The sequence below is a fragment of the Equus asinus genome, chromosome 24 (assembly GCF_041296235.1).
Source record: "Equus asinus isolate D_3611 breed Donkey chromosome 24, EquAss-T2T_v2, whole genome shotgun sequence".
Taxonomy (NCBI): Eukaryota; Metazoa; Chordata; class Mammalia; order Perissodactyla; family Equidae; genus Equus; species Equus asinus.
Genome location: NC_091813.1, coordinates 43204751 through 43227433, shown reverse-complemented (window position 1 = coordinate 43227433; position 22683 = coordinate 43204751). Strand labels below are relative to the sequence as shown.

The 22683-nt window shown below is 37.7% G+C and overlaps 1 protein-coding gene across 3 annotated transcripts in view; it reads left to right on the top strand.

The window, feature by feature from the left end:
• The window catches only part of PDSS2 (decaprenyl diphosphate synthase subunit 2), a 269187-nt gene that overhangs the window by 110787 nt on the left and 135717 nt on the right, over positions 1–22683 (top strand). For all 3 annotated transcript variants that reach the window (XR_006519200.2, XM_044757198.2, XM_014868397.3), the window contains exon 2: positions 5285–5419. Coding sequence is in view for 2 of the 3 variants with exons in the window: in XM_044757198.2 (XP_044613133.1) it covers positions 5285–5419 (135 nt within the window). In the remaining variant the exon portion in view is untranslated. The remainder of the gene's footprint in view (positions 1–5284; positions 5420–22683) is intronic.

Sequence of the window (22683 nt, the reverse complement as noted above, 5' to 3'; positions counted from 1 at the left end):
GCCGTCACCTCATCCACTGTCTGTTTAGCACTGTGCCTTACATGTAGTAAGCATTCACCACATTTTTGACTGAATAAATTTGAGAATACGAACTGTATTGTCCTCCCAGCTCGCATCCGTAGGTTTTGTTCTTCAGCGCCATGTGTGGCCGTATATGATTTCACCATCTTTGGGAGATGCTCCAGCTTGTCAGGGTCCCTCCTTAAGAGAGGCGCTGAGAATAAATCACAGTTTTCCAGATGAAGTATGACCCGAACTATATGAAACATGTTATCTCTGTAAGTTTAGAATCCTACGGGTTTTTTTATGCTCAGGAGCAAAATCTCATATTATCTTCTGGTTGTGGGCTAATTTTTGAGCTGTGGACGTTATCAATTTATCTTAGTGCTGTTTTTTCTAAAGGTGTTAATGAAGTGAGTTTAAAGAAGTGGTGTTTTGGAAACAGTTATTTAATTTACTCAAGCTGTTAACCTGTTCTCTGGATTGTTAACTACTGTCATACATGAAAATTAGTGGTCATAAGACGTACTTTGCTGACTCCTCTCTTGCTTTCTGTCAACCGGTCCACTACAGTTTCTTTTCCTGACCTTTTCAGTATCTTTTCCTGACCTTTTCAGTAATGCATTCTGAGAGTGGCAAGTGTCTCATGATGTTTGGATGGGGGATAGGGGAAGAATGCCCTGCCTTTGTTATTTCGGGAGATAGAAAAGGAAACAATATATTTAAAGTTTCAGTTGTACGTCATCATATTTCAATTTCCGTGTACACCACCTGAAGACTAATTACCATCCATGATAATACCATCTGTATACATGTGCCCTGTCACCTCTTTCACCCTCCTCCCTCCCTCTTTCCTCTCTAGTAACCACCAGTCTAATCTCTGTATCTCTGTGTTTGGTTGTCGTTGTTCTTGTCTTCTACGTATGAGTGAGATCATGCAGTATTTGACTTTCTCCGTCTAACTTATTTCACTTAGCATAATACCCTCAGGGTTCATCCATGTTGTTGCAGATGACAAGATTTCATTTTTTTTCGTTGTTGTTGTTTAATTTTCTTGCTGGGGAAGATTCACCCTGAGCTAACATCTGTTGCCAGTCCTCTTTTTTTTTTTTTTGCTTAAGGAAGATTAGCCATGAGCTAACATCTGTGCCAATCTTCCTCTATTTTTTTTTGTACATGGGACTCTCCCACAGTGTGGTTGGTGAGTGGAGTAGGTCCAAACCTGGGGTCCAAACCTGCTAACCCAGCCGCCAAAGCGGAGCGTGCAGAACGTTAACCACTCGGCCATGGGGGAGGTCCAAGATTTTATCCTTTTTATAGCTGAGTAGTATTCTTTATCCACATCTTCTTTATCCATTCATCCCTTGATTGGCACTTAGGTTGTTTCTAAGTCTTGGCTATTGTGAATAATGCTGCAATGAATATAGGAGTGCATATATCTTTACACATTCGTGTTTTCATATTCTTTGGATAAATACCCAGCAATGGAATAGCTGGATCATATGGTAGTTCTATTCTTAAGTTTTTGAGGAATCTCTATACTATTTTCCATAGTGGCTGCACCAGTTTACGTTGTATATGAGAGTTCCCTTTTCTCCACATCCTCTCCAACACTTGTTATTTCTTGTCTTATTAATTATAGCCATTTGGACTGGCATGAGGTGATATCTCATTGTAGTTTTGATTTGCATTTCCCTAATAATTAGTGATTTTGAACATCTTTTCATGTGTCTGTTGCCCATCTAGATATCTTCTTTGGAAAAATGGCTGTTCAGATCTTTTGCCCATTTTTCAACTGAGTTGTTTGTTTGTTGTTGAGATATATGAGTTCTTTATATATTTTGGATATTAACCCCTAATCAGATATGTAGTTCACAAATACCTTCTCCCAATTGTTAGGTTGTCTTTCCATTTTGTTGATGGTTTCCTTTGCTGTTCAGAAGCTTTTTAGTTTGATGTAGTCCCATTTATATTTTTCTTTCGCTTCCTTCGCCTGGTCAGACATGGTATTTGAAATTATACTGCTAAGACTGACGTTGAAGAGTGTACTACCTATGCTTTTTTCTAGAAGTTTTATGGTTTCTGGTCTTACGTTCAAGTCTTTAATCTGTTTTGAGTTAATTTTTGTGTATGGTGTAAGATAATGGTCTACTTTCTTTCTTTTCCATGTAGTTGTCCAGTTTTCCCAACACCATTTATTGAAGAGACTTTCCTTTCTCCATTGTATGTTCTTGACTACCTTGTTGGAAATTAGCTGTCCATAGATGTGTGGTTTTATTTCTGGGCTCTCGATTCTATTCCATTGATCTGTGTGTCTTGTTTTATGCCAATACCATGATGTTTTGATTACTATAGCTTTGTAGTATATCTTGAAATCAGGGAATGTGATGCCTCCAGTTTTGTTCTTTTTTCTCAGGATTCCTTTGGCTATTCAGGGTCTTTTGTTGTTTAGGATTCTTTGTTCTATTTCTGTGAAAAATGTCTTTGGAGCTTTGATAGGGATTGCATTGAATTTGTAGATTGCTTTAGGAAGTATGGCTATTTTAACTATGTTAATTCTTCCAGTCCACGACCACAGACTATCTTAAAAGGAAACAATATTTGTAGGAGATTATGCATGCTGGTAGAGTAGGGAAGACTTTGAGAGATACAAGGAGAAACAGAGCAGAAGAAAGAGAAAATCTAAGAGTTGAGGAGAAAATAGATGGCAAAAAAGTAATAAGGAAAGAGAATGTAATTTTATGATCACCTGATCACCTACCATGTGCTCTGTAGTGTTATATACTTTATTCATGTTGTCTCTGCCATACAATGACTATGGAAAGCAGATGTTGTTAATCTCATTTTATAGACAAGGTGACAGTCTCTGAGTCGTTCAGCTAGTCACTGGCAGAAGAATTTTTCAAACCTGGTTCTAAAGTGGGACTCTTCTAATTTGACTTAGCAAATAGTTTTGTACATGAGATGAAACAGATACAGAGTCATTAGAGCATAATGGTTAAGAGTGTATATAGACTCTGGAGCCAATCGGCCAGTGTTCATATCCTGACTCTATCAAGGCTCTAACACCTACTGGCTTTGCTATCTTGGCCAGTTGCTTGATCTCTCTGTGTGCCTCATTCTCCTCATCTGAAAATCAGGGTAGTTATGGTGCCTTCCTCTTAAAATTGTTGTGAAGTAATTTAGTTAATATATATTATAATGCATAGAACAGTTCCTGGCATATAAAGCACTATGTAAGCGTTTGTTGCTATTGTTGTTGTTGTTGTTGTTATTATTATTATTATTAGTTTGTGTGTGTCTCTCCTGTGAAAGGTCCCGTCTCTGTGAACTATGAGGAAGATGTTGTCAGAACTGTTGCCAGAGCTGTTTCATTGGCCTAACTTGGTCAGACTTATTTCAAGTTTCACCTCTTAGAATTCTGACTGTGTCATTATGTCCTTCATCCCTAACCAGGCCCAACCCACAAAATACACACACACACACACATACACACACGCACACACAGCCTTACCTTCCTCTTTTCCCTTTCTAGAATTAAGAGCCAGTCAGACTTTCTCTTTAGTATTATTGTACAACAGGGAAGAATAAAAGATTCACTGTAAATAATGCATAAATAAAGATCTAGTAGCGTAAGTTAAAACTTGTAATTCAAAGCAGAAAATTTAGAAAGAGCTCCCATTTTGCATTTTCTTTTTCCAAAATAGGGTGCTTCCCAGCCTCCCTGCAATTAGGTCTATAGGATTTAAGTAGATTGTTAAATGATAATAAAGAGCTTTAAACATTACTGATGATTCTTTGTTTCTATTGTGATATAGCTTAGTTACCTTAAATTAGCTTACTTTTCCTAGGAAATTAGAACTTCTTTTTAAAAGTCATTAACCCCTCTAACTTGCTGAAGATCACTTACTAGATTGAGGAGAAAATATAAATAGAGAAAGAGCTGTAACTGTTACTTTGCAGAGAGCCTGAAGAACTGTCTTTCTTGAAACTAATGAAAGAGTAAGAACGGGCCCTTTTAAGTTTGGAGGTATGAGGGTGAAGATTTTTCTCTTTTTTTTTTTTTCTTTTTCTTCTCCCCAAAGCCCCTCAGTACATAGTTGTATATTCTGGTTGTGAGTGCCTCTAGTTGTGGTGTGTGGGACGCCGCCTCAGCATGGCCTGATGAGCAGTGCCATGTCCACACCCAGCATCCAAACCTGCAAAACTCTGGGCCACCGAAGCGGAGCGCAAACTTAACCACTTGGCCATGGGGCCAGCCCCAAGATTTTTCTTAAGTAATGGACTAACTCATCAATTTTGGCTATGTTAACTTAATTCATTTAAATTGATTCTTTGTTCAGAATTCACCAAGGAAGTCTTAATAATTCAATGAAGTATTATAATACAAATTTTTAATGTTTTTTCACCACATTCAAGAGCTATATTTGTATATTATTTATGTATGCTGTAATGTAATCTATTTTATTAGTGCCCATGAACATTGTTCTAAATATTAATTTATTATAATATATTGCCCGTAGTTTTCTTTCTTTCTTTTTTAACAATGCCATTTAGTTCTTGTATGACAGCCACTTGTAATACTTAAAAATAATGTATTCCTGGAAAGTATTCCTGACCTTAGTTATAGTAGAAATTATAAAAATTCAATCTTCATAGCAAAAAAAGGTGACATACTAAGTTAAAGCCTTATTTTGTGTAGAATGATAATTCTTTGCGTAAGTAATAGGAAATGGCAAGATTTTTGCTGATGGCATTCATTTCCATTTTACTTATCAAATAAATTTTTGAGTCATTTGGATTTGGTTTAATCCTTTCATTCTCTGAGCTTCTTCTCTACCTGTGAAGGCAGAAATTGCTTTTTACCACTCCCCCTTACCACCGTCATCACCAGATAATATCACTGCATCCGAGCTGTACAATTTGTATTTCAGTTGCTATCAACTCCACGAAGCAGTTTAAACTATGCGTTCCTGTTGTTATCAGAGCAAACGCTAAAGATTACGAGGTAGGTTAGAGACAGTGGGAAAACCCAGAAAGGAGGAGGAAGCCCTATCGATCCTGACAATTTGAGATTGTCACTTTTAAAACCAGCCATAGGTTTCTCTAGTTTCCTGAACTCATTGCCTCCCCCTATTAACTTTCTTCCCCCGGTCCTGTTTCTTTTCAGCAAGTCCCATTGTCCGAATTTGGAAGTATGGATGTGCTTGCAGCAGTTTTTGACCTTGATCTGACTGATCCTGTGAGGGTGTGTTAATCCTCTTTTCTCTTTCCTTGTTGGCAGGGGGCTTGTGTACGACAGCCGGCATAACCTGCAGTTGAGGGGCTTGGTGGTGCTACTTATTTCTAAAGCAGCTGGGCCCAGCAGCATGAAGGCTTCATGTCAGAACTATGACATGGTCAGTGGGATCTACTCGTGGTAAGAAGAAATTAGTCTTTTAATGTTGCTCGCTAAATTGTGTTTCCTTTTACTGAGCAGTGGTCACTGGAAATCATTGTTTAGTTCTTTGTGACTCCCTGATTCAAAGATAGATTAAAATATTTCGTAAGGTTAAAAAATGGATTTTTATTGTTCTTAATAAATCTGATCATCTTGGCTGCTCCGTGCATAACTCTGGTAAATCTCCCCATACGTTTATGTCAAATACTTTCATTTCTACCTTGGGCATTTACAATGTTCTTTTCATCACTAACCCTCCTCTCCCAACATGGTATCATTGTATCTCTGTAGGGTCCTCTCTGTCCCTTAGTCCAGGATTGATGATTTTTAAACCTACTCAAAATGATATACCTAGCTGTAAAAGAATGATGTAGCTACCATTTTAGGAGAAGTAGTCTACTTCAGTGCTGTATCAGTTACTTTATTTTCAGTATTTATATGGTGAAGAAGTTTTTACTGAAGTTTCTGGAATAAGAGATTTTTATATCTCACATTTAGATTAAAAAATAAATTTATGAGTGTGTATTAGTCATTTTTGCTACATGTGAAACAAACTTAAAATTTTCAGTTTTATTTTTTTAAAAAATCACTGCATATTTTTTAGTAACAATATAGCAGCAATAGCTTTATTTAATCTTAGCAGTGTGCTTGAGACTGTGGTAAAAGCCTGTGTGGAGGTAACAATCTGCAAGTAGACTTTGGCACGTCAAATTAAAGCTACCCTAAAACAAGGATGACAAGGAAATTTTCCTCACAAAAAGAAGCATTTCCAGGAACTTTGACTTATGGCTAATATAGCTTATTGATTTACTTAAAAAAATCAGTCCACATCGTAGATTTTTTTTTATTTCTAGAAGTCTTAACCATAAATGTTTTTTTCTTCTGTGATATTTAGAGATGACTATCGCTTGCCAGCTGTGAAGTCCAATGATCCTTCCTCACTAATAAGCAAGCTAAGATTATTACTGTTGTGTCTACAAATGGCCCCTCCTCCAGCCACAATAATTTTGCAGACCTTCTACCATTTATCCGCACAAGTATCTTCAGTGGAAGAGATATCTTGGGGTCATTTTCAGTTCCTACTCAACTTTGAAATAATTTATATTTGTTTAGTGCTTTGTAGGTTACTGATCATTTTAATGACAGTTATCCCATGTGATCCTTACAATAATGGCATAGGTGAGAATTGTTATTTTATTCTTGAGAAAACTGAGATTCAAAAATCTTGAGATTCTTTCAAGGTGACACAGTTGGCAAATGAGAAAAGTTGAGGCTCTAAGTATAGTTCTCTTCCTTCCAAATCTCATGGGTTTTTTTCTTGATTCCATTCCACTTTCCTAGTCTGATTCAAAGAATTGACTTCACTTGTAGACTAGATAAGCCATTAAATTAATACACCAAAAAAGATCTTGTAAGTATATCTTTAAAAGCTTCTGACTGGGAAACAACCTGGCAAGCCTTTAATACTTCTACATCCTTCCCCCAGCCTGTTTGAATGTGAGCTCAGAACTTTACCTTATAAATTTTGTGGAAAATTCTTGGCTGAGTTTAGATGAAATAACTAGAGAAAATACATAAAGATCTCCAATGAATACCAATAACCTGTTAGTCCCTGGAAACGAAACAGACCTCACATCCCACTGTATCCCGTGTCTCTGTTTCTTGCTAGGGATTCTATTGGTTTTCAATTGGCCGACTTTGACCCTGCTTCATTGTTCAGTCATCCTGGCTTGCATTTGGATAACCATACAGACCTCTAATGAACACTAGCTACGTTTTCTTATGTCTAATCCGAAAGTAACCCTTGGAAAGTACTATTTGACACGTGATAGGTGTTCAATAAATATTTACTGCATAAACGAATCATCCCCATTTTACAGAAAAAGAAACTGATACTGAGATCAATATTTGTCTAAAATCCTCTTGGTAGAAAGTGATAGAGTTTGGATTTAAATCCTGGTTTTCCTCTAAACTGTGTACCCTTTCTACACTGCAGGTGCCGTTGTTTGTATGTCCACAGTGCACTGTGATGTGGCCTCATGTTTCGAATTTCTTATCTAGCCTCTAAGAAACAGCTGCCTCGCCTTCTGATCCTTCACGAGAACATAGTGCATTTGGTATACGGTCATTGTAATATGAGCAGTTGTAACAGAACTTTGCAAAAGAGCAGGTGGTACATTATGAATATAAAAATTTTTCTGAATAACATAAATGGGTTCATACCCAAGTGTATAGAATCCACAATTACGTTTAGGGAATAATCCTGGTGTGTGGTTCTAGGCTATTTTCTGTAATCAGACTTGATCTAGTAAGTCAGTGTGATGCTTGGGTGTTTTACACAGTTCTTAATGTGAAAATATAATTTGACATAGTATTATGAGAGGCCGTTAATTTGTTTCTCTATCACTGAAGTCATTTGTTTGGCTCCTGCTTCCTTAATTGTTCAAGCGTAACTTCTGCTGGAGGCTTGCATCTATGATGCTACAGTGAATTATTTAACATTTGAGGGAAGTACTGATTTAGGAACATTAACATTCACCTCCAAACTACTGGGATTTACATTGTTGGTGGTTTTCTCTCATAAACTTGACTTTGATGTCAGATAATGGAACCTGAGTAAATTACCTAAGGGACCAAAAGTGAGTTAGGTGACCTCTTTTGTTTGGCCTAAGGATATAACTGATAGGTATGACTTGTGGCTGTGTCTAGTGAAATTATAACATAATGGCCAAGAGAGGTAGAATTTAGGCTAAAATGTAATAAGTACATTTTGAAAAGAGACTCACATTTATAAAAATGTACTATAAATGTCTACCATAGCATTTTTCCAACAAGACTATGGGCTTTAGGTTTATTCCACCAACTCTGACTTTTAAAAAATTGGTTACAGGGGGCCGGCCCGTGGCCGAGTGGTTGAGTTCGTGCGCTCCGCTGCGGCGGCCCAGGGTTTCACCGGTTCGGATCCTGGGCACGGACATGGCACCGCTCATCAGGTCATGCTGAGGTGGCGTCCCACATGCCGCAAATAGAAGGACCTGCAACTAAGATAAACAACTATGTACCGGGGGGGGGGGGGGGGGGATTTGCAGAGATAAAGCAGAAAAAAAAAAAAAAGATTGGCAGCAGTTGTTAGCTCAGGTGCCAATCTTAAAAAAAAAAATTGGTTACCAACATGGTCAGGCAAAAAAGTATTACCAAATTTGCAAATATCCCTAGCCACAGCTTAGAAAATAAGTTCAGAAGTTCCTTTTCTATTAATGATAGGATATTGTTACTTTATGTACAAAATATAGATCATTGTAATATATTATACATAGTATTAAAAAATATAGACATCTAATATAACAAGATTATTAAGTTTAAAGAAATTCAGATGAATTTTTTTGACTAATGGTTCAGCTTTCTCAGTTGTGTTAGCAAGAATTGAATCAATTATTTCTCATCTAACAGTTAAAAACAGACCACATATTTTCATTCTACCTTCATTCCCTGAAATTTCCCAACACCGCTTGTTAACTGTGTTAGAACAGATTGAAGCGAGTTTGCCAAACACATTTTCTTTTCTCTCCGAATATCCAGCTAGACTGTATTTCCCAGCCTCCCTTGTAGTTGGCTGGGCCGTGTGACTGAGATCTAGCCAATAGAATATGAGCAGAAGTGATAGTTACTGTTTTCTGATCATAAAAATCTTACATTTGAATACTCCTAGAGCAAATGATCTTTCAAGTGACCTATTCAAGATGAGAGGTGCCGCCTACATCCCTGAGTCACTCTTGGAGGAGAGCCACCTGCCCAGCGGGAATATCCATATAGACTTGATGTATGAGAGGAAAAAAATCTGTTTCTTAAACTGCTTGAACTTTAGGGTTTATCTGTTAACATTTTTTAATTATTTTATTTTAATTGATATATCTTTACTGTTTCTGTCACCTGGTTACCCTAGAGAATTTGGTCATCTTTGATTACTCTCACTCTTTTACTTTCCATACCCAACAAACCACCAACTCATTAGTTTCTCCAAGTCTCTTTTTCTTTCTTTCCATTCACTGCTTTCCTACTTCAGCCCTTTGTTACCTCTTGTCTAGACTTTAGCAATGGCTATCTATCTGGTCTCCCTGTCTCTAGATGTTCCTCCTTCAAATTTTACCATTAGGTCTTGTTAAATTGAGCACCCTACAGTCCTGCTTGGATCACTCATTAAGCAAATACTTATTAGGTACTTACTATGTGCCAGGCACTACCCTTGGTGCAGGAGATACAAGCTGAATAGTGCATAATACTTGCCCTCAGCAGCCTTATTAGCATCGAGCCAGGGAACACAGAAGTTTCCAAACAACTGTAATACGATGCTACAGATGCTGTAAGTAGAGTATTAACAGAGTTCTGTGGAGGAATTAAGTATATTGGGTGGAGAAAAGGAGAAAATTTCAGAAAAAGGGCCCATTTGAGCTTTACAAAATAAGGAAGTTATAAGTGAGTTTTGAAGGTCACTAGGAGGTCATCAGTTGGAGGAAAGCAGGTAGGCAAGGGGCTCAGGAAAAGGTGGTTGTGGGGGCCGGCCCCCTGGCCAAGTGGTTAAAGTTCTGTGTGCTCTGCTTCGGAGGCCTGGAGTTTGCGGGTTTGGATCCTGGGTGCAGACCTACTCCGCTCGTCAACTATTCTGTGGATGCATCCCACATACAAAGTAGAGGAAGTTTGGCACAAATGTTAGCTCAGAGCAAATCTTCTTCAAGCACAAAAGGAGGAGGATTGGCAACAGATGTTAGCTCAGGGTGAATCTTCCTCACAAAATAAATAAATAAATAAAGGTGGTTGTATCCTAGGCAAAGTACGGAAGTAACTGGCTGACCAAAGACATGGGGTATGGAAGTCTATAGCAGGGCCCAGAACAGTGCTGGCACTGTAAGAGGCACTCAGGGCATAATTGTCATCTGAGTATATGAATTTATAGAACAGAGACTAGTTTCATTATGTATGTGTGTAGGTGTTATGGATTGAATTGTGTCCCCCCAAAATTCATAGATTGAAGTCCTAACCCCTAATACCTCACAAAGTGAGCTTATTTGGAGATAGAGTCTTTACAGAGGTAATCAAGTTAAAATGAGGTCATTAGAATGAGCCCTCATTCAGTATAACTGATGTCCTTATAAAAAAGGAGGAAATTAGGACAGACATGCATATACAGCGAGAACACTCTGTGACCATGCAGATGGCCATCTACAAGACAAGGAGAGAGGCATGGAACAGGTTCTACCCTCACAGCCCTAGCAAACTATAATATTATGGAATAGAGATGAGCAGATGGCATAGAAAAGAGAGGTTGAAGTCAGATTGTGACGGGCCTAAAGAATTAGGGCTGTATCCTGAGGAATAGCGGGGAGCCATCCAAGAGGCAGCAGAGTAGACTAGGAATCTGGAAACAGACCACATCACTTACCAGCTGTGCCTCAGCACATACTTCAGAGGCTGGATTTGAGGATTAAGTGAGTGAATAGAGTAACGCATAGCATAGTGAGCATTCTGTGAGTGTTTGCTCTTACTCACAGCTATTGTAAATGTCTTTAAGCAAAAGAGCTGCATTAATATATCTGTAATATAATTAGCTTAGGAGAGAAGCCAGAGGGTTGAAGTCCAAGAGGTAGAGAGAATCAGCCAAGGGGTTACTGAGTCGTCTAGGCAAGAGCTGCAAGGGAAAACAGAGACCTGGAGAGGTTATGGGGTTTTTACCCAAAGCAAGAGGTTAGAAATTGGCTGAGCCAGATTCAGACCCATTAGGTCCTCTGATTTCATGCCTTTTTTCTACCGACGTTTCCCAATTTGTGCTCCAAGGCTGAAGATGTATGTAGCTAGGTGTTCAGTGGGACAAAGGTCCTGTGGTCAAGAAAGTTTGGGCATGCCAGGTTAAACAAAGTTAAAAAGATTTCTTCATTTCAGAGATCTCCAGAGTTGTTATGTACGTATGGCATGCATCATGAATCTTTAAGAAGAGATGTTGTTTCCCAGTTATTTGACTACAGAGCCCCTTAACCCCTGTCAGCAGCACTTCTTGTGGAATGCTGCACAAGTTTGGTAGATGGTATTCTATTTCAGGGTGCCTAGCTTTGGACCCTAATGGGAACTCTATGAGGCAGAAATAGTTTCACCAGTGAGAGAACTGAAACTCAGAGAGGTGAAGTGACTTTCTGAGATCCTACATTAAGTGATCAAAAAGGAGAAGAAATAGATCATACTGGTTATAAATTACCTTAGTTCAAATCCTTGCTCTATCACTTATTAACTGTGTGACCCCAGACAAGTTAGGTAACCTCTCTGTGCCTCATGGGTTCGTCAGGTGGATTGAAGAAGATAATATAAGTAAAACACTTAGAACAGTGCCTTGTACATAGAATGTGCTTAAAAAGTGTTGTCTCTCATTGTTATTCCAGACCCCATCATGCTGCTGTGTCCTCTGCTAGACTCCTCACTCCTCCAGGGCAGGCACTTGGCTTTGTACGTCTTATATCTCACCAGTGCCTTGGACGTAGTATTCTTTTAAATCTTTGTCTGGACGACTGAATCTTCAGCATAACATAAGTGCTCTAGACCAGAATGAACATTTGAATCACACATTTCTCGCGTGTGTGCCTTTCAGAGTAGTTTAAGGTGGCCTGTGACTTCAGCGACTGTATCTTACTATGTCCTCTCCAGCCTCTGATTCCAGGTGTGAGCTGTAATCAGACTCCAGAGCGCTGTTCATGGAACAGTCTTAATTGTTTACTCTGTTGTTATGTAAAACAGCATATAATGTGAGATTTAAAGAAGGGGAGGGAAAGTGTTAGTGGAATATCACAAAAAATGACACAACATTAAGAAAATATTGCAGAATATCTGAAATTTTTAGAATCCCATCAAAAGTTTGTTTTATTTTTTCCTTCATGTTTCAGTGTATTCCTTCCTTACTACATTGTCTTTACTCCCCTCTGTATCTGCAGCTTCTGTCCTGCTGTCTGTATGGCTTGGAGTTTTGCTGATAGGTTTTGGACTCCTCTGAGTTTTTGTGGCCCCCCGCTCCATCTCCTCTAAGCAGCAGAAGGAGGAGAAGAAGCTGCTGCTGGGGGACCAGTGCAGAGAGAGTGTTCCCATGGCCATCAGAATTGTAGCAGAGCCGCCCGACCTCTGGAACCACAAGGCACACCTGCCATTTTCAGGCCTAACCGCTAAGTTTAATTAAAGCTCTGCAGTGTCCTGGGATGTGCGTTCATTTATAGATGTGTTATCACCTTCTCCTTGCCCACCTTGCTCTGTCTCTTCTCTGTTTGCTAGAAACACATTCAGTGATAAGTAGAACCTGCAAGAATGAAAAAGCATTAAATGAGTCAAAATTAAAGTGATTGTTGGTATTCCTGCCTTTTAGGTGGTCTCTTGCCCAAGACACTTATGGGTGCTGACAGATTTTAAACCACGCGAATTCTGTTTGTAAAACAAGTACTTCTGTTTTATTACTTATTTGACTTCTGGGTGGCAGGTGAGCTGATGAATAAGAATAAACTTATGGACTGATTATTTTCTGTATTTATTTGTAATGCTGATAAGACAAGACTGTGTGCTTTATGTGCTCTTAAACATAGTTCGGGGCTGGCCCGGTGGCATAGTGGTTGAGTTTGCACACTTCGCTTCGGTGGTCTGGGGTTCACAGATTCAGATCCCAGGTGTAGACCTACACACTGCTCATCAAGTCATGCTGTGGCACTGTCCCACATACAAGGTGGAGGAGAATTGGCACAGATGTTAGCTCAGCAATAATCTTTCTCAAGCAAAAAGAGGAAGATTGGCAACAGATGTTAGCTCAGGGCCAATCTTCCTCACCAAAAAAACAAAAAACAACATAGTTCAGATGATCCATTTTTTCCCTATTACCCCAGCATTCTGCATATTCCTAGCACATAGATGGCAGTCAATGACTATTTGATCATGGCTGAACAATAATAATGATAGTTTAACTAATAAAACATGACAAAGGGCCAAGTTTTAATAAACACGTCAGTTGAAGATCTTATGAATCAGGAAGGAGAAGACAATACAACACAAAAATGGACGAAAGACATGAATAGGCTGTTCAGTGAAGAAGAATCATGCATGATTAGTAAACAAAAGGGGAAAAAGCCTGGACCTCCTCATTAAGGGCAAATTAAAACAAGAATCACAGTTTTCCCCTGTCCGATTGGCAAAGATTAAGAAGTTTGATACCCAGTGTTTGTGTGTGAGGAGGTAGACACCTGAATGCTTTGTGAATATGGACATTAATTAATATAGTTGCTATAGAGCAATTGGTAGTAGCTATAAATTTTATTTTAATTCAGCTATCCTTTGATTTAGCAAAATTGTGTATTGACGTATTGACATCTCAAAGATGTATGTATGAGAATGCTGTTTGTAGCATACTTTGCAAGAACAACAAAAAAGGAAACAACCAAAGTGTCCACCAGTAGGGCACGTTATGTTATTGATGCAAGGGAATATCAAATTATCATTTAAAAGAATTACCAAGATCTGTATGTGCCAATCTGTAAAGATCTCAAAGAACATATAAAAAAAAGCAAGATGCAGAAACACATTATAGTTTGATCCCATTGGGACTTGAGTGGCAGGCAGTGGATTTTTATATGCATGGAAAGTGCTTTGAAGGAGACACACAGAGCTGTTAATACAGGTCACTTCTGGGGAGGGGCAATTGCAGGGGGAAGTGGGATGAGAGACTTTAACTGTTCATTTTATGTCCTCTTCAGTGGTCTGAATTATTTTTAGCTGTGTACGTGTTTTACTTGTGCACTTTTTGTGTGTGTGTGAGGAAGATTGGCCCTGAGCTAACATCTGTTGCCAGTCTTCCTCTTTTTAAAAAAATTTTTTTATTGAGGTTTAAATAGATTACAACCTTGTGAAATGTCAGTTGTACATTATTATTTGTCAGTCACCTTATAGGTGCTCCCGTTCACCGTTTGTGCCCACCCCTCATCGCCCTTCCCCTTGGTAACCATTAAATAGTTCTCTTTGTCCATGTGTTTGTTTATCTTCCACATGAGTGAAATCATACAGTGTTTGTCTTTCTCTATCTGGCTTATTTCGCTTAACATAATACCCTCAAGGTCCATCCATGTTCTTGTGAATGGGATGATTTTGTCATTTTTTTTGGCTGAGTAGTATTCCATTGTGTTATATGTACCATATCTTCTTTATCCAATCATCAGTCCATGGGCACTTAGGTTGCTTCCATGTCCTGGCTATTGTGAATAGTGCTGCAATGAACAAAGTGGTGCATGGATCTCTTTGAATTGCTGATTTCAAGTTCTTTGGATAGATACCCAGTAATGGGATAGCTGGGTCATATGGTATTTCTGTTTTCAGGTTTTTGAGAACTCTCCATACTGTTTTCCATAGTGGTTGCACCAGTTTGCATTCCCACCAGCAGTGTATGAGGGTCCCCTTTTCTCCACAACTTCTCCAACATTTGTTATTTTTTGTCTTGGTTATTAAAGCCATTCTAACGGGTGTAAGGTGATATCTTAGTGTGGTTTTGATTTGCATTTCCCTGATGATCAGTGATGTTGAGCATCTTTTCATGTGCCTATTGACCATCTGTATATCTAATTTGGAGAAATGTCTGTTCATATCCCCTAACTATTTTTTGATCAGGTTGATTTTTTGTTGTTGAGTTGTGTCAGTTCTTTATATATTATGGAGATTAACCCTTTGTTGGATATATGATTTACAAATATTTTTTCCCAGTTGGTGGCTTGTCTTTTTGTTTCAATCATATTTTCCCTTACCTTGTAGAAGCTCTTTAGTCTGATGAAGTCCCACTTATTTGTTTTTTCTTTTGTCTCCCTTATCTAAGAAGACATGGTGTCCAAAAAGATCCTTTTAAGACCAATGTCAAAGAGTGTACTGCCTATATTTTCTTCTAGAAGTTTTATGGTTTCAGGTCTTACCTTCAAGTCTTTGATCCATTTTGAGTTTATTTTTGTGTATGGTGTAAGATAATGGTCTGCTTTTATTCATTTGCATGTGGTTGTCCAGTTTTCCCAACACATTTATTGGAGAGATTTTCCTTCCTCCATTTTATGTTCTTAGCTCCCTTGTCGAAGATTAGCTGTCCATCGACGTGTGGTTTTATTTCTGGGCTTTCAATTCTGTTCCATTGATCTGTATGTCTGTTTTTGTAACAGTACCATGCTGTTTTGATTACTATAGCTTTGATAGCATATTTTGAAGTCAGGGATTGTGATGCCTCCAGGTTTGTTCTTTTTTCTCAGGATTACTCTAGCAATTCAGGGTCTTTTGTTGCCCCATATGAATTTTAGGATTCTTTGTTCTATATCTGTGAAGAATGTCATTGGGGTTCTGATTGGGATTGCATTGAATCTGTTGATTGCTTTAGGTAATATGGACATTTTAACTATATTTATTCTTCCAATCCATATGCATGGGATGTCTTTCTGTTTCTTTACGTCATCATCAATTTCTTTCACTAAAGTCTCATAGTTTTCATTGTATAGGTCTTTCACTTCCTTGGTTAAATTTATTCCAAGATATTTTATTCTTTTTCTTGCAATTGTAAATGGGATTGTGTTCTTGAGTTCTCTTTCTATTAGTTCATTATTAGAGTATAGAAATGCAACTGATTTTTCTAAGTTGATTTTGTACCCTGCAACTTTGCTGTAATTATTGATTATTTCTAATAGCTTTCCAATGGATTTTTGAGGGTTTTCTATATATAAGATCATGTCATCTACAACAGTGAGAGTTTCACTTCTTCATTGCCTATTAGTCTTCCTCTTTTTGCTTGAGGAAGATTGTTGCTGAGCTAACAGCTGTGCCAATCTTCCTTTATTTTGTTAGGGCTGCCATCACAGCATGGCCTGAGGAGCAGCCCTGGGACCACACCCGGGATCCAAATTTGCAAACCCTGGGCCACTGAAGTGAAGCACACAAACTTAACCACTACGCCACTGGGCTGGCCCTACTTATGCACTTCTTAAAAACTGGTGAAAACTGGTTGGATGAAGGCAGTTAGCTTAGAAACTCTATCCTGCTATTGAAATAAGGGCTTTAGAGTACCTGAGCTGACTTGAACTTTTATCTTTTGCTCTCTTGGACAGGATCAAATAGCCTATGAAAATGCATAAATTATAGTTTTTTTCTAAATAAAGAAAGCATAAATGAAGCAAAAAAAAGTGATATCTTTAGATTAACTGTCTTAGGTTTACTATCCATGTTAAAATGGATACCATCAGTTTCTTGGTAACTGTGCTGTCTTCATTCAACTCAGTATATTATTCCATTGATTAAGATTAGTTTAATGATATACATGCTAAGGTAATTGTTGGGCTTCGAGAACTAATCACAAAAAAAACCATTATAAACATATCTATAAGTTAAATCTAGAAAACAGCTTAAAATCAAATTACTGATCTCAACATTAATTTCGCCTCTAAGTGAGACGTAGTCAGGCTTGGTGTGCTGCTAGAGGAAGTGGCGGTAGAATACTTGGTGGCCTAAATAAAATCTTAATTTAAGGAAAGAAGTGGAAAAGACAAAAAGCTGTGAAAGAAGCAAATTCTGGAGTTTTTTAAATTTTTAAATTTAGGGAATTGGTCTTGGTCTCAGCTGCCAATATTGTAGTTCATAATTTATCATTTTAATGCGGTACTAATTAGCTTTTGATGACTTCTAATTATAGTAACAATAGGCTGTGACTGTCAATCCTCACCTTCATACCACACATTTGAATTTGTCTAGTGCTTAAATACCAAACAAAGTTAACAAACCACATTTCCCTTGGGGATTGACCAAATCAAAAAACATCTTAAGAAATGAGGCTTAAGTAGGAGCATGTTTAATCATATTATTTATTTAGAGCTCAATTATATTAAGGTGAAATAATTAACATTGAAATGTGTAGCATGTAAAAAGTTATGGTCATTATTATTTTTTTAAGATGATATGTGTAAATGCATAGAAAAGAGTATGAAACAGACCTCACCCACCTGATCCTAACAGTGGTCGGAGGAAGTGGGGAGGAGGGAAGATTGGGGACAGGTACAGGGGAGTAGTCAAAGGGGACTTTGTATGTTATATTTCAGTTTTTTTAATAAAGAGAATCTATTCATATTATTTTTGTATAATTAAAATTAACTTGAAAGTTAAAAGGAATTTATATTTCATATACTTAAAGGCAATTAAAACTTATATAAAAATGTATCTTTTTATACTACAAGAACCTTGAAAATGAGGAGTGCTTATTGACCAACAATGATTTAAAATGATTATGCTGAATAATTGAATTTAGAGTAGCTTTTGAAGATAATTTCCTGAAGATATTTCAGCTCCTTTTCAGAGATTTCTCAAGAGATGAAAGCATGTGCAGTTTGATTACATATTCCTATTGATTGCATTCCACTTACAACAATAAAAATAAACTCCAGATACAAATCTAGCAATATTACTAATTCATTGCAACTAGTACTTATTTTCTTCATTAACTTTTTATTGGTATTTTCAACTTACGCAGCATGCACAAATGTAGCAATTATATGTTGAGCAAGAAAAGGGAAGGCTCTTTATGTTCAACATACTGTACATCGGAAGTCATTACTTTACCAGAGCTGTTGGAAAAACACAAAATAAGAACAACCTCTTACAAAACAAGTATAATTAACCACAAAAAGTAGGTGGGCTCAGCTACTAATCTACTCAGCTGAGAGTTTATCGTATATAAATATCTTGATATAGATTAGCCTGCCTGACTACATCACAGCAAAAAACAAGCTGCATAAATTGTTTGGTTAATGGTGAGAAAGTTTAGATCTTTTCCTTAGAGAAGGGGTATATGTTGATTAGTAAGAAGCCACAGTCAAAGGCATTGTGCAGTGTCTAATTCTGCCTTTTAAACTATGCTTAATTCTTGATATTCATCATAGTAAAAATGTTAGTTCTATTCAGTAAAATACTTGCAGTCTTGCAGTCACTTAAAATGTTTAATGGCAGAGTTTGCCTAATCATTTCAAGAGTTAACGCTGATCCTTTGAACCCAAACTCAAGGCACCCCCAGTGGTAAACAGTATGGTGTAATAGAGACATGGGTAAAGGGCCAGAGATCTGGGTTCTTGCCCCAAATCTGTAAGTGATTAGTTATTTGACCTTAAGCAAGTCACCTAATCACTCTGTGTGATTACTTATCTATAACATGGGGATAACAATGGGCTTCAAGTCAGGGAACTTAACAGGGCACATATCCAGCTAGAATCGAGTAGCTTGTAGTCCAATATAGCACATCCTGACCACCTCCTCTCTGCAAGGCACAGGACTGAGCATTGAGGAAACGCAAATATTAATAAGAAATAGTCTTTGGCCTCAAGTGACAAGGTAAGGAAACAATTTATGCATCTGGTAGCCTTCTCACACTATTGATGCAATTTTGTTTCTAGAACTCTATTTCTAGAACTTAACTTATAGAGCTATAGCCATATTCACTATGGGGTCTGCAGTCTACCCATGTCCACTGGCAGCCCTTTGTTTAAAGACAGATGGTCCTTAACACCTCTCATGTAAGATGCTGGGTAAGAACTGGCATCTACAGGAGGCTTAGTGCCTGAGGAATTCCTTTCTCACTATGCTCTTCGTCTCACTCTTGGACAGTGTAGCTGGGTGGTGGTAATAGAGGCAAAGAGAGCAGATTCTCCACTTCCTTATCTCTAACTCTGTCATCCTTCCTCTCTGTAATTGCTGGCATCTTGACTCTCCATTTTCTATGATTAAGATTCCCTCATTCCCTCCTCTTCTGCTCAGGTTTTTAAGTGGAGTGAAATATCCTTAATTCTTCATTGGTGACCCATTCCCTACAGGGTTAAATACAAATTCTTTAACATAGCAACAGGCACTTCCTAGCAGCCCTAGAGTAGAAGTGAAGAAAATTAAAGCGTCATAGTGATTTTTCTTTGCCCACCAAGAAAAGGGTATGTGCAAAAGAATGGTTGACCTAATAAAGTTGTTTAGGCTTGATCAGGAAGGAAGCAAGGCTGAGGGAGTCCAAAATTAGGGAGAAAATAGTGATCAAGGACTGGAGATCATGATGATTCATATTATAGGAGTAGAAGTGTAATGTGGTGAGAGAGCTGAGAGGTTAGGAGGTTGTAGATAGTAGGATATTTAAATTGAGATTTCAGAAGTAGAGCAGTTCTGAATGGTAAGTGCCTGTTGTGCTTGAGAGTCGGGTTGACAGAATATGGAAGAAGTTGAATTGAGTACAGTCACGCGCCACATAATGATTTTTTGGTCAACATCGGAATGGACAGACCACGTATATGCTGGTGGTCCCATAAGATTAGCACCACATAGGCTAGGTGTGTAGTAGACTGTACCATCTAGGTTTCTATAAGTACACTCTGTGATGTTCGCCCAAAGACGAAATTCCCTATGACGCATTTCTCCGAATATCTCCCCGTCATTAAGCAACGCATGACTGTGGGTTGAGAAACTACAGGGTGGGCAGTTGACATGGTTGAAGTTAACCAGGAGAGCAACAGAACTGAGATTCCAAAGACTGATGAATGTGGCCTGACAGAGAAGAGGAGTGATGGCGGAAAGTAGAGCTGGCTTCAAAGGAGCAGTGGTTTCTTAAGATGGTGAGGAAATAATGGGTACTGGTCCCACTTCTCAACTCCTCAGTTTGTGCCTTGTCAGAGGTTCAGTATGTCCACTCACAAAAATACAGGGATTTTGATACCCCAGGAAAAGCTATGGTTCAATTAGAGCCAGAACCTACAGGGAATGTTCTGTGAATTTTTAGAACACTCAACACGTTATTTTGTAATGACTGATTTATGTGTATGTTTTCCCACTAGACGGTGCTTTCTAGAGGTCAGAGCTTGTGTTTTAGTCATCTTTTAACCCACCAGCTCTCCCACCCCTGAGCCTTTTATTACATTTTGTACTTTTGAGACACTTCTTGTCTATCTTGTAGTACTTTATATACCTATCTTATCCCTCTACTAGATTTGTTCGTTCACTCATTGACTGACTCATTCATTCATTCAGCAAACATTTGTTGAGCACCTGCTATGTGCAAAGCTGACGGTGATAAATATAGAAAAATAATAATACTACCGCTAACACATAATTTAGTTTTCTATGTATCTGGTACTGTTCCATGTGCTTTATATGTATTAACTCATTTAATCCTTACAACATTGGTTACCAAAAAATTGCTTTTCTTGGGAAAAAGGCATAGAGAAATTTAATAATTTGATCAAACTTATAGCATAAGTAAATGACAGTTGGGATTCAAACCCCATTTGACCATAGAATCCATGGTCTTTCCATTACTGTAGATGGCCTCTGGATTAGGGTAGCCTATGCGTGCTTTCTTATTCATCCCAACATCTTCAGCGCCGAGCACCAGTCTTTATGTTTGGTAGCGTTGAATTGTGTAGTGAATAGAAACCAAGTTATAGACTTTCTTTGGCCTCCAAAGCCCTAACACTGTGATGAGCACTCAAGAGCTCCATGAGTTTTTACTGATTTATTGAGACAAAATTTCCTTTATTTTGAGGTTGACTGTGGATCATGATAGTGCTCTATAAAACTAAAAACTTCTACATTTGCAGGCCATATCTCTTTATTGCACATTTCTTTTCACAGATTTATTCTTTATCTGTGAGGAATACAGACACTTGTATATTTTCTTTGATACAGGAACCATTTTTTTAGATAGACTTGTACCCCAAGCAGATGTTCTATCTAATGGACTTCCCCTACAGACAGAGAACAAAGTGTGTTTCTTTTATCATTAGTCCTGAAATGCTCAGCGCTACAAATTTTGATATTGAAAACCATTACGTTCATACTCATTGGAGACCTGTTTCAAGGAAATACTTAGATAGTTACGCATCTACAAGTTTTGCTGCTGTCCACGGGTAATTTACATCCTGCAGTAATATGGAGCTTCTATTACTCTACTATGATTACTTTCATATTCATTGCAAATAATGATGTAATGGATTTTTAGAGGCTGCGCATAAGAGAACCAACAAACTGAGATGCAAAACAAGTTTCCACCCCTTCTTTCCAAAACTGTAGTTAATCACTTGAACACTATCCAATATAGTAGAAAGCTGGAAGACTTTTCTTTGCAGCAGGCTATGTAAAAATGTTTATAACTTACAGCTTATTATGCCATGCAAACGACTGTGTTCTCAGTGAAGGAGAGTGAGAAAATATGACTATGAAATTACTTAACTCCCCTTTGTTAGTTGTTTTCTGGCAACAGTGGAAGGATACTTTGCACTTAAAATGCGTTTCTGTATTTAATTTTATGTCATTCAATTCAGAACTTTAAAAAATTGGAATTTACTTTTTATCTCTCTTTATAGACAGGTCAGAGCAATTCTAATTTAACAAAAACAATACACTGAAAAAAGAATTTTCAGGGAATTTAAATGAAATAACACTAAATTATTAGTGTTTAATTCAATTTATGGCTTTAATTTTGCAAAATCTGTTTTTCTTTTTGATGAACCTGCAGTGTTAATGGGCAACTTATTATTTTTAAAGGTACCTTATGCAAATTTTGTTTTATATTGTCTATAGCACTTTGGCTGGAAGTTAATCTTCCTAGGAACAATTAAAGGGGTAGGCAAGATAACTTGGACTTTTCTGTAATCCCCTGAATATATCCATCCATTTTAAGTCTTTCCTTAGCATTTCCTAATTTTATTGATTCCACTGTTAGATTCATAAAGCCCCAAAATTCAGATACCACGTAGTCTTTTGGGGTTGCCATTCTGTCTGTGCCTGGTACACCACTGCAAGTTTGTACTCAATAAATAGACCCCAGACCATCATCTCCATTTTGGTGGGAAAGTAGCTGTTTGTGAAGGACTAGCTAAGGCTCACTAAAGGTGCTGTGCTTATAGGTGGGCCTTCCATGAAAGAAGTTCCTAAGAGAGACAATAAAAACACAGGAACTGGTGTTTAATAGTCTATAGCCTTTTTCCTTCTAATTCTTCAGCTCTAAAGCAGGGGAGAGCTTTCTGTTTAGCTTACACTTCCCTGAAGGTAAAAGAGAGGAAAAAATTACATTTAAATATTTAAAACAGAATGTTTAATTGTTCTGTTCTCCTATTTGTTTAAGAATTAATTTAGAAACTTGGGACTTTATAATACTTGATCAATTCTTGTTAATTACATACTCTTTTTTCATAACAATC